This window comes from Leucoraja erinacea, chromosome 13, assembly GCF_028641065.1.
Source record: "Leucoraja erinacea ecotype New England chromosome 13, Leri_hhj_1, whole genome shotgun sequence".
NCBI classification, from domain to species: domain Eukaryota; kingdom Metazoa; phylum Chordata; class Chondrichthyes; order Rajiformes; family Rajidae; genus Leucoraja; species Leucoraja erinaceus.
In genome coordinates this window covers 55,061,579-55,077,246 of record NC_073389.1, presented here as the reverse complement: position 1 = coordinate 55,077,246, position 15,668 = coordinate 55,061,579, and the positions used below count along the sequence as shown (strand labels likewise).

At 53.0% G+C, this 15,668-nt stretch overlaps 1 protein-coding gene across 1 annotated transcript in view; it reads left to right on the top strand.

The window, feature by feature from the left end:
* The window catches only part of LOC129703091 (1,4-alpha-glucan-branching enzyme-like), a 154,278-nt gene extending 140,719 nt beyond the window's left edge, over positions 1–13,559 (top strand). The window contains 4 exon segments of the mRNA XM_055645289.1: positions 3,268–3,452; positions 5,547–5,693; positions 8,463–8,573; positions 13,308–13,559. Of these exon segments, the coding sequence (XP_055501264.1) occupies positions 3,268–3,452; positions 5,547–5,693; positions 8,463–8,573; positions 13,308–13,364 (500 nt within the window). The 3' untranslated portion in view covers positions 13,365–13,559.
* Positions 13,560–15,668: the final 2,109 nt, after the last annotated feature.

Below are 15,668 nucleotides of genomic sequence, written 5' to 3'. Positions count from 1 at the left end.
CCTGCTAGCTCCAGGTTCCAGCATCTGCATGTTGTGCGGTCTTGCTGGACATAATCTAGAGTCTCCTGAAAGTCCCCGCGCATCACATCCGTTGGTTCCCCCTTGTCTATGTCCTCTGATCCAGTAAGCCCAGGGCTGTGTAGCCACTGACGTCATACTTCCCAACAACAGCACTCTGCTGGCTGCAGCGACAAGGAGAGGGAGGACAGGAGAGAGATGATGAATCTCGTGTCACAACCTGGACCCTCAGCAGCATGAAAGACCAAAGGAAATGAAAAGGAGAACATGTCTGGCCTGACCATGCAGGAAGGAATGCAGGTGCTGGTTCACAGTGAAGATAGACACTAAATGCTGGAGTAACTCAGTGGGACAGGCAGCATCTCTGGAGAGAAGGAATGGGTGGCGTTTCGGGTCGAGACTGATGGGGCCAGCAGTGGCTGCCTCGCCAACAGTCTGTCCTTTCTTCTGTTTTTTTTATTTTAAAGAGTATGTTTTAGTGTTCCTTGGTTTGTTTTATGTGTGTGTGTGGGGGGGGGAGGGGGGTTGGGGGAAACGTTTTTTCAATCTTTGACCTTGACGGAGATGTGATTTCTTTCTCGTATTATATCTCCGTCCCCACTAACATTGTGGAATGGCGCAGCCTTTCCTGGAGACAATAGGTACAGGAGGAGGCCATTCGGCCCTTCGAGCCAGCACCGCCATTCAATGTGATCATGGCTGATCATCCACAATCAGTACCCCGTTCCTGCCTTCTCCCCATATCCCCTGACTCCGCTATTTTTAAGAGCCCTATCTAGCTCTTGAAAGTATCCAGAGAACCTGCCTCCACCGCCTTCTGAGGCAGAGAATTCCACAGACTCACAACTCTGTGTGAGAAAAAGTGTTTCCTCGCCTCCGTTCTAAATGGCTTACTCCTTATTCTTAAACTGTGGCCCCTGGTTCTGGACTCCCCCAACATCGGGAACATATTTCCTGCCTCTAGCGTGTCCAAACCCTTAATAATCTTATATGTTTCAATAAGATCCCCTCTCATTCTTCTAAACTCCAGAGTGTACAAGCCCAGCTGCTCCATTCTCTCAGCATATGACAGTCCCGCCAACCCGGGAATTAACCTGGTGAACGTACGCTGCAAACCCTCAATAGCAAGAATAGCTAGAGACCGACCCGGCGCGGCGCGGACTTACCACGGTGGAGCTTGCGATCCCTTTGCCGGGGATCAACTGTGGAGAGCTCCAACCACGGGACCTGTGAACTTTAACATCGTGGAGCCCGCGGTCCCTGGTTAGAGACCGATTCGGGAACTCCAAGCCGCGGTGAGTTTCGACTGTCCCCACGCGGGGAGTTTCGATCACCCCGACGCGAGGGATTCGGATCGCCGGCTGCGGGAGCTTTGATCGCCCCGACTGTTGATGGTTCGACAACCCCGACCGTGGGAAAATAAAGGCGTTTATTACCTTCCATCACAGTGAGGAATGCGGGGAGCCGCTATGGTGGATGTTGTTCACGTTTAGTTTGTGTGGTTGTGTGTCTTGTTGCTTTTCACTTTGTACAGCTGTATGGTAACTCAAATATCACTGTACCTTAATTGGTGCAAGTGACTATAAACTGTGACCTTGAAGGGTCTCGACCCGAAACGTCACGCATTCCTTCTCTGCAGACATGCTGCCTGTCCCGCGAGTTACTCCAACATCTGTGTCTGTCTGCTGTTTGTACCAGTTGTTGTATTATTGAATGGGAAACAATGATAATTACCACTTTAGGATGGAGATGAGGAAGAATTTCATCAGTCAGAGGGTGGTGAATCTGTGGAGGCCAAGTCAATCGATATTTTTAAGGCAGAGATAGATTCTTGATTAGTCCTGGTGTCAGGGGTTATGGGGAGAAGGCAGGAGCATCTGGTGGTGCTGTTGATGGCTGCCTCTGCCTGCAATCTGTTTGTCTTTTTATCTTTTTTATTTTTAGTATGTTTAAAGTATGTTTTTGGGAGGGGGGTAGGGTAAGGGGGGAACCGTCCTGGCGAGGGCGTGGCCTTTCCTGCCAGGGACCGAACCAGAGCTCCAGCGGCGGCGGCACAGCGCTGGATACATCGCGGAGTGGGCGAGGCCTTTCCTGGGATCGCCGTTTGAAGCTCTGGAGTGTTGGGCCTGTTGCATCGACATTGCGGAGCTGTGGTTTGTAGAGCTTCCAGCGCGGGCGGCACTGACCAACATCGCGGAGACCTGGGACCCTTTGCTGGGGGCCGCCAGCGTTGAATCTCCACCCAGCTCGGCCTGTGGACTTCGAGAGCTGCGGACTCCAGTGGGAGGTGGCCGATTCGGAGGTCCGGGCCGCTGAGGATGTTCTTCTGTTCAACGCCAGGGTTCCATCGTTCCCCGCGAGAGGGCCTGAACATCAGCGACTGCGGAGGGCTCAGGAGGCCAGGACCACAGGTGAACATTGGGGAACATCAGTGAGGAGGTTGACTGGACTTTGGTTCCTTCCCTCACAGTGGGGAACTTTGGTGCCGTGAACTATCGTGTTCTGTGTTTTGTTTTTTATTCGTATGACTGTTTGGGAAATAGCATTTCCTTGTCTCTTACTTGAAGACAATGACAATAAAATTGAATCAAATCAATCAGAATGGGGTTAGGAGGGAGAGATAGATCAGCCATGATTGAATAGCAGAGTAGACTTGATGGGCTGAATGGCCTGATTCTGCTGCTATCAATGAGGTTATTGATGTATTTATCGTGACTCTGTCCACTCTGAGTCTGACATGAGCAAGATTCTCACTGGGTCACTGGCACTGTACAGCATCAACTATACTGATGGGCCACCCTAGGATGATGTGGAGACAATGAATAAACTCACTTTACGTTTGCAGCAAGCCAAGCAATTTCATCCATGAAGGTGAATTGAAAAACTAAAGTACAAAGCGTAAATAATCCTATTCACATCCACACATTTGACCATTTTGTTTAGTACGACCTTTACTGAATAACAAAAATCCTGTTTTAACTTAGATCCTATTAAACCTGAACTAGTAGCAGTATGTCTTTGTGCAAACAAGTATATATAGCCAGATGGTTTTCGGATTAAAAGCGGTCACGAAAGTGGTGCAATCCCAAGGTCCCTCAGAGTTGAATGTTGCTGAGACAATCAGCTAAACCACATTGAAACCCATCTGCCACCAACTGCACATTGTGGAATTAAGGAAACACCAAACAGTCGGTGACCCTGGCGGATGTAACCCCCTGACCTCCAGCAACATCTTCTCTCCTCCTGCAGGCAATGAGTTTGGACACCCGGAATGGCTGGACTTCCCGCGGGTGGGGAACAACGAGAGTTACCACTACGCCAGGCGTCAGTTTGACCTGTTGGACAATAAGCTGCTTCGATACAATCTCCTCAACACCTTCGACAAAGATATGAACAACTTGGAAGAGACATACGGCTGGCTGGCAGCTCCTCCGGTGAGTGGCCTCAGCAGAGACACAGCAGGCCGGGCGGGCAGGGTATGGGAGTCCCAGTCCCTGTCACTGACCACTCTCTGGCCTGAGATATTAACTCCGGTGTGTGAAAGTGGCCTCGAAGGACGAGAAGCCGAAGCCAAGATACTGAACGTACACGACGACTAAAAGCCAAATATGGACATGAGGTCTCCACAGTAAATCACCGCTGACAAAAATAATCCACTCGATGATCTTTGGCACCAAAAGCTGCGAAGACGGGGGTCTGGACCAATCGCTCACAAGGTCTCGGACAAATCCCGTCCCCAGAGACGTCATGTCCATTATTTGGCTTTTCGGTATCTTGGCTTCAACGCCTCGTCCGGCCATTGACTTCCATCCTTTCTCCACAGATGCTGCCTGACCTGCCGAGTGTTTCTGCCAGGTTCTGGTTTATTTCAGGACTGCAGCAGGCTTGCTTTGGCTGGGGTTGACGGCCAGTACAGGGTCTGGTTCATCAGTCCTGATACCAGACTGCGCTGGCTCTGTCGTGTAGGGACAGGTGCAGATTAGTTTGATAGTTCATTATCTTCTCATTTAAAACTGTTTGGTTTTAATTTCAGCCCTGATTAAACAAGGTCTGTGTGTGAGCAGCAACTCTGCTAACCCACAAAAATTCCCCACAGACCACTGTCGCCTGCTCTAAATATCTCCATTAGTGTGAGGCCAGTAGAACCAGAAGCTGCAGCAGTAGCCCGTAACTGTTTCAGTAACACTGTCTGTCAGTAAAACTGTCTCAGTAACACTGTCCCAGTAACACTGTCCCAGTAACACTGTCCCAGTAACAGTCCCAGTAACACTGTCCCAGTAACACTGTCTCAGTAACACTGTCCCAGTAACACTGTCCCAGTAACACAGCCCCAGTAACACAGCCCCAGTAACACTGTCTCAGTAACACTGTCCCAGTAACACAGCCCCAGTAACACTGTCCCAGTAACACTGTCTGTCAGTAACACTGTCTGTCAGTAACACTGGCTCAGTAACACTGTCCCAGTAACACTGTCTGTCAGTAACACTGTCTCAGTAACACTGTCCCAGTAAAACTGTCCTAGTAACACAGTCCCAGTAACACTGTCCCAGTAACACTGTCCCAGTAACACTGTCTCAGTAACACTGTGTCAGTAACACTGTCTCAGTAACACTGTCCCAGTAACACTGTCTCAGTAACACTGTCCCAGTAACACTGTCTCAGTAACACTGTGCCAGTAGTCCCAGTAACACTGTCCCAGTAACACTGTCCCAGTAACACTGTCTCAGTAACACTGACCCAGTAACACTGTCTCAGTAACACTGTCCCAGTAACACTGTCTCAGTAACACTGACCCAGTAACACTGTCTCAGTAACACTGTCCCAGTAACACTGTCCCAGTAACACTGTCTCAGTAACACTGTCCCAGTAACACTGTCCCAGTAACACTGTCCCAGTAACACTGTCTCAGTAACACTGTCCCAGTAACACTGTCCCAGTAACACTGTCCCAGTAACACTGTCCCAGTAACACTGTCCCAGTAACACTGTCCCAGTAACACTGTCCCAGTAACACTGTGCCAGTAACACTGTCCCAGTAACACTGTCTCAGTAACACTGTCCCAGTAACACTGTCCCAGTAACACTGTCCCAGTAACACTGTGCCAGTAACACTGTCTCAGTAACACTGTGCCAGTAACCTAGTCCCAGTAACCTAGTCCCAGTAACACTGTCTCAGTAACACTGACCCAGTAACACTGTCCCAGTAACAGTCCCAGTAACACTGTCTCAGTAACACTGTCTCAGTAACACTGTCCCAGTAACAGTCCCAGTAACACTGTCCCAGTAACACTGTCAGTAACACTGTCTCAGTAACACTGTGCCAGTAACACTGTCCCAGTAACACTGTCTCAGTAACACTGTCTCAGTAACACTGTCTCAGTAACACTGTCCCAGTAACACTGTCCCAGATAACACTGTCCCAGTAACACTGTGCCAGTAACACTGTCCCAGATAACACTGTCCCAGATAACACTGTCCCAGTAACACTGTCTCAGTAACACTGTCTCAGTAACACTGTCTCCACCCCAGGCGTACGTGAGTGAGAAACATGAAGACAACAAGGTGATCGCCTTCGAGCGGGCCGGAGTTCTCTTTGTCTTCAACTTCCACCATGAGAAGAGTTTCCCCGATTACCGGGTTGGCGTGGACCTTCCCGGGAAGTATCCTTCACCGAGGGTCAGTGGGTGGGACCGGGCATCGTGAGGGAGGGGGGGGGGGTGTAGTCACAACCCTGGGGAACAACGTCCAGGGGTCATCCTACCTGGGTCACCACTCCCAGGGGTCACCCCTACCTGGGGTCACCACTCCCTGGGGTCACCCCTACCTGGGGTCACCACTCCCTGGGGTCAACCCTACCTGGGGTCCCCCCTACCTGGGGTCCCCCCCGCTGCACGGTGAGCATGCCGGTGTTACGCCGTCTGCCTTCAGATTTACGGGACAGATGAAGGACATTGACCATAATCCATCGGTGTCACGGTCAGCACAGGCACGATGGGCCAAAGGGCCTACCCCTCGATGTATCGTTCACACCGAGTGACCCTCCATCGTGGTCAGCGCTCGCCACCTCTGTAGTTGCTGCAGGGCCCAGGCCAAGGAGAGCATGCATTGGCGCAGTCGCTGGGCCAAGACCATGCGTTGGTGCAGTCGCTGGGCCAAGACCATGCGTTGGTGCAGTCGCTGCAGTAACTGAGACCAGTCTCGGTGCAGAGAGTCGGGTCTGGCAAAACTCTCTATTTCTATTTTCATCGATTACTTTAGTTGCCTGAATTTCTCTGTGTTTTAGCAAAACATTGTAACAACAGTAATTATCACAAATACTGTAGTTGCAACTGGTTTGGAAAGACTGGAGTAATCTGTGCCCAGCGCACTGAGAGTGTAGTTGCTGATATCACATCGGCCTCTGATGGAGTGGGCAGTGTGGAGCGGGCAGTGTGGAGCGGTCAGTGTGGAGCGGGCAGTGGGCAGTGTGGAGCGGGCAGTGTGGAGTGGGCAGTGTGGAGTGGGCAGTGTGGAGTGGGCAGTGTGGAGCGGGCAGCGTGGAGTGGGCATTGTGGAGTGGGCAGTGTGGAGTGGGCATTGTGGAGTGGGCAGCGTGGAGTGGGCAGCGTGGAGTGGGCAGCGTGGAGTGGGCATTGTGGAGTGGGCAGCGTGGAGTGGGCAGCGTGGAGTGGGCAGTGTGGAGTGGGCATTGTGGAGTGGGCAGCGTGGAGTGGGCAGCGTGGAGTGGGCAGTGTGGAGTGGGCATTGTGGAGTGGGCAGCGTGGAGTGGGCAGCGTGGAGTGGGCAGCGTGGAGTGGGCAGCGTGGAGCGGGCAGCGTGGAGCGGGCAGCGTGGAGCGGGCAGCGTGGAGCGGGCAGCGTGGAGCGGGCAGTGTGGAGCGGGCAACGTGGAGCGGGCAGTCACCGTGGAGCGGGCAGCGTGGAGTGGGCAGCGTGGAGTGGGTGGGCAGCGTGGAGCGGGCAGCGTGGAGCGGGCAGTGTGGAGTGGGCAGTGTGGAGCGGGCAGTGTGGAGTGGGCAATGTGGAGTGGGCAGTGTGGAGAGGGCAGTGCAGGCATCATCTTGTGTTCAATCCCTGTCTGCCCCCCCCCCCCCCCCCCCCCCCCCCCCCACCCAAGGAGTCTCACCCACCTGCCCTGTACCCAGAGCGGGCAACACTGGTGGCCTGTGACCTCCTGTCCTGACCTCTGACCTGTGAACTCCCTCCCTGACCTGTGATGGGAGGGCTGGATCCATAGATTGGCCCTGTACAGGGCCCTAGTGAGACCACACCTGGAGTATTGTGTGCAGTTTTGGTCCCCTAATTTGAGGAAGGACATTCTTGCTATTGAGGGAGTGCAGCGTAGGTTTACAAGGTTAATTCCTGGGATGACGGGACTGTCATATGCTACGAGAATGGAGCGGCTGGGTTTGTATACTCTGGAGTTTAGAAGGATAGGAGATCTTATAGAAACATATAAGATTATTAAGGGATTGGACAAGCAAGATGCAGGAAAAATGTTCCCGATGTTGAGGGAATCCAGAACCAGGGGCCACAGTTTAAGAATAAGAGGGGGGGGGGCATTTAGAATGGAGATGGAGAAATACATTTTCACCCAGAGAGTTGTGAATCTGTGGAATTCTCTGCCACTGAAGGCAGTGGAGACCAATTCACTGGATGTTTTCAAGAGAGAGTTAGATTTAGCTCTTGGAGTTAACGGAATCAAGGGATATGGGGAAAAAGCAGGAACGGGGTACAGATTGGGGATGATCAGCCATGATCACATTGAATGGCGGTGCTGGCTCGAAGGGCCGAATGGCCTACTCCTGCACCTATTGTCTACGTGACCTGTCCCTGACCTGTGACCTTGCCTAAACTGGCTGCAGTCTGTTGCTTAGTTTAGCGATGCAGCACGAAAAAGGCCCTTCGACCCATCGAATCCGTACCGACCAGCGATCATAAAGTTATAAATGATCGGAGTAGAATTATGCCATTCAGCACATCAAGTCTACTCCGCGGTGTGTGTGACTGTGTATATGTGTTGCGTGACCGTGTACACGTGTTGCGTGACCGTGTAAATGTGTTGCATGATCGTGTACATGCCTCGGTGTTGCATGACCATGTACACGTGTTGCGTGACAGTGTACACGTGTTGCGTGACCATGTACACATGTTGCGTGACCGTGTACACATGTTGTGTGACCGTGTACACGTGTTGTGTGACCATGTACACGTGTTGCGTGACCGTGTACACGTGTTGCATGACCGTGTATATGTGTTGCGTGACCACGTACACATGTTGCGTGACCGTGTACACGTGTTGCGTGACCATGTACACGTGCTACGTGACCATGTACACATGTTGCGTGACCGTGTTGCGTGACCATGTACACGTGTTGCATGATCGTGTACATGGCGCGGTGTTACGTGACGCGGGGTTTTCCTTGACCGTTGCCGTGGGTACAAGATCGTGCTGGACAGTGACGAGGGGAAGTACGGTGGCCACGGCCGGCTAGACCACAGCACCGAATTCTTCACCGAATCCCAGGAGCAGAACAACCGCAACAACTCACTGCTGGTGAGTTCACCGTACCGTCTAGATGCCACTGCCTCCGTCTAGACACCGCTCCATCACGTCTGGACATTGCTCTGTGCGTCTGGAGTTGTGTCTGGTCTACTCTTTCATGTCTGGGTGCTGGTTTTCACACTGCGTCTGGCCCAGGCTGGGCCATGTCTGGGCATCACATCTAGTAACTGCCCGGTGGTCTGGACTGCCGGTTGCTGCTGGCCTTGCCCTGACCTCTGCCCTCTCCGGCCCCCGCTGCCCCGCACCGCCACTGCCCCGCACCGCCACTGCCCACTGCCCACACCGCAGTGAGAGACGGCAGTGGTGACGGATCGGCAACACTGACCCACGTTACACAACATACACGAGCAACGTGGAGACGATGTACGGGCACCCTGTTGCTGCAACATCTGGTTTTGTTCAGACAGACGGGGGGGAAGAGTGAGGGAGGATCGGTCTGTATTTGGAGAGGTCACTCCTGGTCACAGATAGTCAGTGTGGCTTTGTGTGGGTGTGTGTGTGTGCGCGCGCGTGTGTGCGTGCATGCATGTGTCTGTGCATGTGTACGTGTGTGCGCGTGCGTGCGTGTGTGTGTGCGTGTGCGTGCGTGCGTGTGTACATGTGTGTGCATGCGTATGTGTGTGTATGCGTGCGTGCGTGCATGTGTGTACGTGTGTGCGTGCATGTGTACGTGTGTGCGTGCATGTGTGTACGTGTGTGCGTGCGTGTGTACGTGTGTGCGTGCATGTGTACGTGTGTGCGTGCATGTGTACGTGTGTGCGTGCATGTGTGTACGTGTGTGAGAGGCCAAGTCTGTGGAGAGTTAGGGTCTGGGTTGGTCGCGGTGCTGTGGGAAGGATGTCTCGAAGCTGGAAGTGGTGCAGAGAAGATTTATGAGGATGTGACCAGGACATTAGGGTGTGAGCGGTCGGGAGAGAGAGTGCAGACGGAACCGTGTAGGGGCAGTAATGCAGCATCAGAGGGGCCACAAGTCAGTGGTGTCAGGAACATGAATCTATCTATGTCAGACTGACAGATTCACATCAGGCCAATAGGAGATGCAGGAAGTACAGATGAGGGTTTAATGGAGGAATCATCCAAAGACCCCAGTGAAGAAATTGCCCTCATGGCTGTGGAACAAGTAAAGCGAGGGGCGTGGTGGGGGGGGGGGGTGACAGTGTGGGAGGGGTGTGGACACAGAACCTGCCCCATCTCCAACAACCTGCCCGCTCCCCCCTGCCCTGAATGATCTATTTCTGCCTTAAATATATCCACTGATTGGCCTCCACCGCCGTCTGTGACAAAGAATTCCACGGATTCACCACCTCCTGTACCCTCCACACAGTCACCACGGAGTGGACACAGGCAGGTGGTGTTCTACCGCATACAAACTGGCCCTTCGGCCCAGCAACTCCCTGCTGGCCGTCTCTACAAGGTAGGTATCGCACCCACAGAGCCACAGAACCACAGCGCAAACTCCTCCAGGTCCCAGTGAGACAGGGACAACAAGGAACCGCAGCACGAGGGGCGACGCAGGAAATGCACGGCAGCGCGCAGCAGGAGCTGCAGCTGCACACAGGCATGCAGCAAAGACAAGGCACACATGCAGCATCACCTGCTGGGAGCAGCAGACACAGTGAGACACACACACACACACACTCATGCTCACACACTCATACACACACACGCTCACACACACACTACACACACATACACTCACACCACCCCCATTCACACCGCACACACACACCTGACCTCCAGTAACACCAACTCACTCGCATTCACACACACACTTACACATACACATCACACACTCACCACACACACACACCTGACCTCCAGTAACACCAACACACACACACTTACTCACTCACTCACACCCCGCTATCCTCTCCCTATCTCACCCTGACCACTCACATAACCAGTTGTACCTGTTAACATAAACATGTGTGTCTGGTCACTCACTGGTGGTTTCAGCTAATCCCAGCTCTCACCACACTGTTGTCACCAGGACTGCAGTCAGGCCCCAGCATTATTGCAATCTCTTCACACTCATGTAAATGTGGCCGGGTGTGTGTGTGTGAGTAACACTGTGGTACAGTACCGGGTGTGTGTGTGTGTGTGTGTGACACTGGGGTACAGTACCGGGTGTGTGTGTGTGACACTGGGGTACAGTACCGGGTGTGTGTGTGTGTGTGACACTGGGGTACAGTACCGGGTGTGGACGGGTCTGTGTGTGACACTGGGGTACAGTGCCGGGTGTGTGTGTGTAACACTGGGGTACAGTGCCGGGTGTGTGTGTGTAACACTGGAGTACAGTGCCGGTGTGTGTGTGTGTAACACTGGAGTACAGTACCGGGTGTGTGTGTGTAACACTGGAGTACAGTACCGGGTGTGTGTGTGTAACACTGGAGTACAGTACCGGGTGTGTGTGTGTAACACTGGAGTACAGTACCGGGTGTGTGTGTGTAACACTGGAGTACAGTACCGGGTGTGTGTGTGTAACACTGGAGTACAGTACCGGGTGTGTGTGTGTAACACTGGAGTACAGTACCGGGTGTGTGTGTGTAACACTGGGGTACAGTACCGGGTGTGTGTGTGTGTGTGTGTGTAAAACACTGGGGTACAGTACCGGGTGGGGACGGGTCTGTGTGTAACACTGGGGTACAGTACCGGGTGTGTGTGTCTGTGTGTAACACTGGAGTACAGTACCGGTGTTGCTGTTTAACACTGCGATACAGTTGTGGGTTGAAACCTCTAACACTGACATAATGTTGATTACTGACACCAGGAAGCCATTGGGCAATGATCATCAATAGATCAGGGTTTAATGTGGACCTGCATCAACACGTCAGCCATGCATCAGTAATCCTGGTGACAACACTGCAACCCTTAACTTTATCCATATTCATTAACTGTCCACATCATTCTTTGTTCTGTTTCTGTCTGTTTTCCTTTTCCTCTATTTTCCTCCTTTTCTATTTTCCTTTCTCAGTTACACCATTTTGATCCCGAGCAGTTCCAGAGGCGTGCCCATGCCCTGGAGGTAAGTGCCACCCTCCCAGGAGTGAGGGGATGGGGCAGGTGACAGGTGACGGGATGGGGCAGGTGACAGGTGTGGGGTTGGGGCAGGTGAGGGGTTGGGCAGGTGACAGGTGTGGGGATGGAGCAGGTGAGGGGATGGGGCAGGTGTGGGTCGCTGGGGCAGGTGACGGGTTGGGCAGGTGACAGGTGTGGGGTTGGGCAGGTGGTCAGACTGGGTGGTGAAGCTAGCAATGTGGAGCTGCGAGTGCATGAAGACCAAAGTATTTAGACAGTAACTCTGAGTTACAGGAAGAGGCTGAGGGGTGACCTTGAGATGTACATCCCAGGGTAGAGGGCAGAGGGGGAAGATTGAAGAGGGGCCTCACTCAGAGGGGGGTCTGCATGTGGAACAAGCTGCCAGAGGAAACAGATTTATTTCCTAGTGAAGGGGCGACCGGAGGGGCTGGTGATGGACACTGACATTGAGCCAAACACAAAGTGCTGGAGTAACCCAGCTGGTCGGGCAGCATCTGTGGGGGGAACGGTCAGGCACTGATTTGGGTCGGGACCTTTCTTCCATCACTTTGTGCTTTGCTCCAGGTTCCTGCATCTTCAGCCCCTGTGTCTCTGTCAGTGGGGGCAGTGTTGTCCACTCCTGCCCCCTGCTGTCTGGGCCCAGTGTTGCCCACTGCTGCCCATGCCCAGTGTTGCCCACTCCTGCCCCCTGCTGTCCGGGCCCAGTGTTGCCCACTCCTGCCCCCTGCTGTCCGGGCGACTCGCAGCAGCTAAACCATTAATTCCACCTCAGCATCAACAGTATTTATTGTCGTTTGATTTGATTCTCAGTGTATTTTATATCATTTAAAGTTGGCAACCCCTGCCCTGCCCTACCCACACCGCCTTCCTTCCTTCCTTGCTGTCTTTCTGTTTCTCTCCCTCCATGCATTGTGTTGCTGCCTCCACATTAATCACTAACACTCATGCTCACTTACCTCTAACAGAGGCTCTGTTACTTCTCACCTTTTCCTCCCCCAGCTGGTACAGTTTGGCATTCTGCACCACTGCAAACACTGGCTGAAGGTGAGTGGGTGGTGTGGGCTCAGCCCGGGGCACCCGGCCTCCCGAGAGCTCACACTGTGGGGCAGGAGCCGCAGCGAGTCCGGGCCTCGGTGGGTGGGGGGAGGGGGGCATTGCCGGGGGGGGGGGGGGGGCTGCGGTGTTCAAGTTGCAGCAAGCTCGGGAACAAGTTGTGTCAAGGAGCAACAGGAACAGGCCCTTCGGCCCACCATGTCCGTGCTGGCCATGATCCATGTCTTCATACAAGTCTCTGAAACAAATTCGCCCCCCCCCCCGCGGATACAAGATCTGCCCCGGGGGGGGGGGCTGTGAACCCCCAATTCCCCCACCACCAACACCCCGGGGTGCGGGGGCCGAGGGGGGGCGGGTGGGTCACGTCTGCGGCCCTGGCTACAGAGAACCAGCGGGTCGGGCAGCGTCTGTGGGGGAACCTTCAGGCCGGCCTGACCCCGGTCCTCCAGCACTTGGTGTCTTTTCTTGGTAAACCAGCATCTGCAGTTCTTTGTTTCTACATCAGCCCCCCCCCCCCCCCCTTCTCCAACCCCCCCCCCCCTGCCCCGGACAACATCCACCCCTCCCCCTCCAACCCCACCCCTCCCCGCTGGTGCTGACCACTGACCAGTGCCCCCACTGTGTGTGTTGCAGGTCTACATTCCGAGCCGGACCGCCATCGTCCTGGCCCGCGATGACCCGAGGTCGTGACCCCGGGGCCGGAGCTGGGATCCCCCGAGTTATCGCATTAAATGTTAGGGTTCACTCGGGGTCACGGCCCCCCCTCACTGACGGGGGCCCGAGGGGAGCTCCCCTCCCCCGGGGCCGCACCCGCTGCATTTGTGGAGCCGCCGGCAGCATCCCCGGACCCCGCTGGACGGTCGCGGATTAAACGTTTGCCTCAAACTCAGTCTCCGCTCTTTGTGGGGGGGAGGAGGTGAGGGAGCGCCGTGGGGGGGAGGGGCAGGGGTGAGGGAGCGCCGGGGGGCCAGTGGGCTCCTGGAGGCAATGCTGGTCCCATCAGATGGACACAGATGCCGGAGTGAGAGTGCATCGGGCAGCATTTGTGGACAAGGTGATGCCAGGTTAAACTAATCTCGCCCTAGGGACACGCCAATACTGAACCATCACCACTCCAGCTCTGTGACCAGGGGTGTTACAGTACAGCACAGGGACAGGCCCTTCGGCCCACAATGTCCGTGCCCAACATGACGCCAGGTTAAACTAATCTGCCTGCACGTGATCCGTATGCCTCCATATCCATATTCCTTTCTAAAAGCATCTTAAACGCCACTATCATAGCTACTCCACCTCCACTGATGGTTTTCCAGGCACCCGCTACGCTCTGTGTAAAATCTTTAAACTTTGACCCACTCACTGTAAAGTTCCTCCAGTCTTTGACATTTCTACCCTGTGAGAAAGGTTCTGACTGTCTACCCTATCTGTGCCTCTCGTGACTTTATAAAGATTTATTAGGTCTCTCATTGCCTGGGCATTGAGTATAAGAGTCAGGAATTAATATTGCAGCTTAAAAAAAATATTGTCCAGGCCGCATGTGGAACAATGCATGCAGTTCTGGTCACCTCATTACAGGAAGGATGTGAAGGCTTTGGAGAGGCTGCACAGGAAGCTATTAATGGCACAATGATGCTGTGACAGGCAATGCAATCAATATTAGAGAAAAATAGGTGCAATAGTAGGCCATTCGGCCCTTTGAGCCAGCACTGCCCTTCAAGATCATCTAAAATCAGTACCCCATTCCAGCTTTTTCCCCATATCCCTTGATTCCTTTAGCCCTAAGAGCTAAATCTAACTCTCGTGAAAACATCCCGTGAATTGGCCTCCACTGCCTTCTGTGGCAGAGAATTCCACAGATTCACAACTCTGGGTGAAAAGGTTTTTCCTCGTCACAGTCACAAGGGGTCACAGTTTAAGGATAAGGGGAAAATCTTTTAGGACCGAGATGAGGAAAACATTTTTCACACAGAGAGTTGGTGAATCTGTGGAATTCTCTGCCACAGAAGGTAGTTGAGGCCAGTTCATTGGCTATATTTAAGAGGGAGTTAGATGTGGCCCTTGTGGCTAAAGGGATCAGGGGGTATGGAGAGAAGGCAGGTACAGGATACTGAGTTGGATGATCAGCCATGATCATATTGAATGGCGGTGCAGGCTCGAAGGGCCGAATGGCCTACTCCTGCACCTATTTTCTATGTTTCTATAAATGGCCTACCCCTTATTCTTAAACTGTGACCCTCTAGTTCTGGACTCTCCCAACATGGGGAACATTTGTTCTGCATCTAGCTTGTCCAAGCCCTTAATCATTTTATATTTTTCTATAAGAATCCCTCTCATCCTTCTAAATTCCAGTGAATACAGTACACCCATTATTTTATCATATGTCAGTCCTGCCATCCCGGGAATTAACCTGGTGAACCTACGCTGCACTATTGCAATATTGTCCTTCCTCAAATTAGGAGACCATAATTGCACACAATACTTCAGGTGCGGTCTCACCAGGGCCCTGTACAACTGCAGTAGGACCTCTTTGCTCCTAAACTCAAATGCTCTCTTAATGAAGGCCGACATGCCATTCGCTTTCTTCACTGCATGCTGTACCTGCATGCTTACTTTCAGTGACTGAAAGTACAAGGACAACCAGGTCTCGTTGCACCTCCCCTTTTCCTAATCTGACACCATTCAGATAATAATCTGTCTTCCTGTTCTTGCCACAAAAGTGGATAACCTCACATTTATCCACATTATACTGAATCTGCCATGCATCTGCCCATTCTAACCCAACCTATCCAAGTCACCCTGCAGCCTCATAGCATCCTCCTCGCAGCTCACACTGCCACCCAGCTTTGTGTCAACTTGGAGATGTCACATTTAATTCCCTCGTCTAAATCGTTAATATATATATCTGTGGAGAACATGGATAGGTGACGTTTCACAGAGTGCTGGAGTAACTCAGCGGGTCAGGCAGCATCTCTGGAGAATAAAGAGAGGTGATGTTTT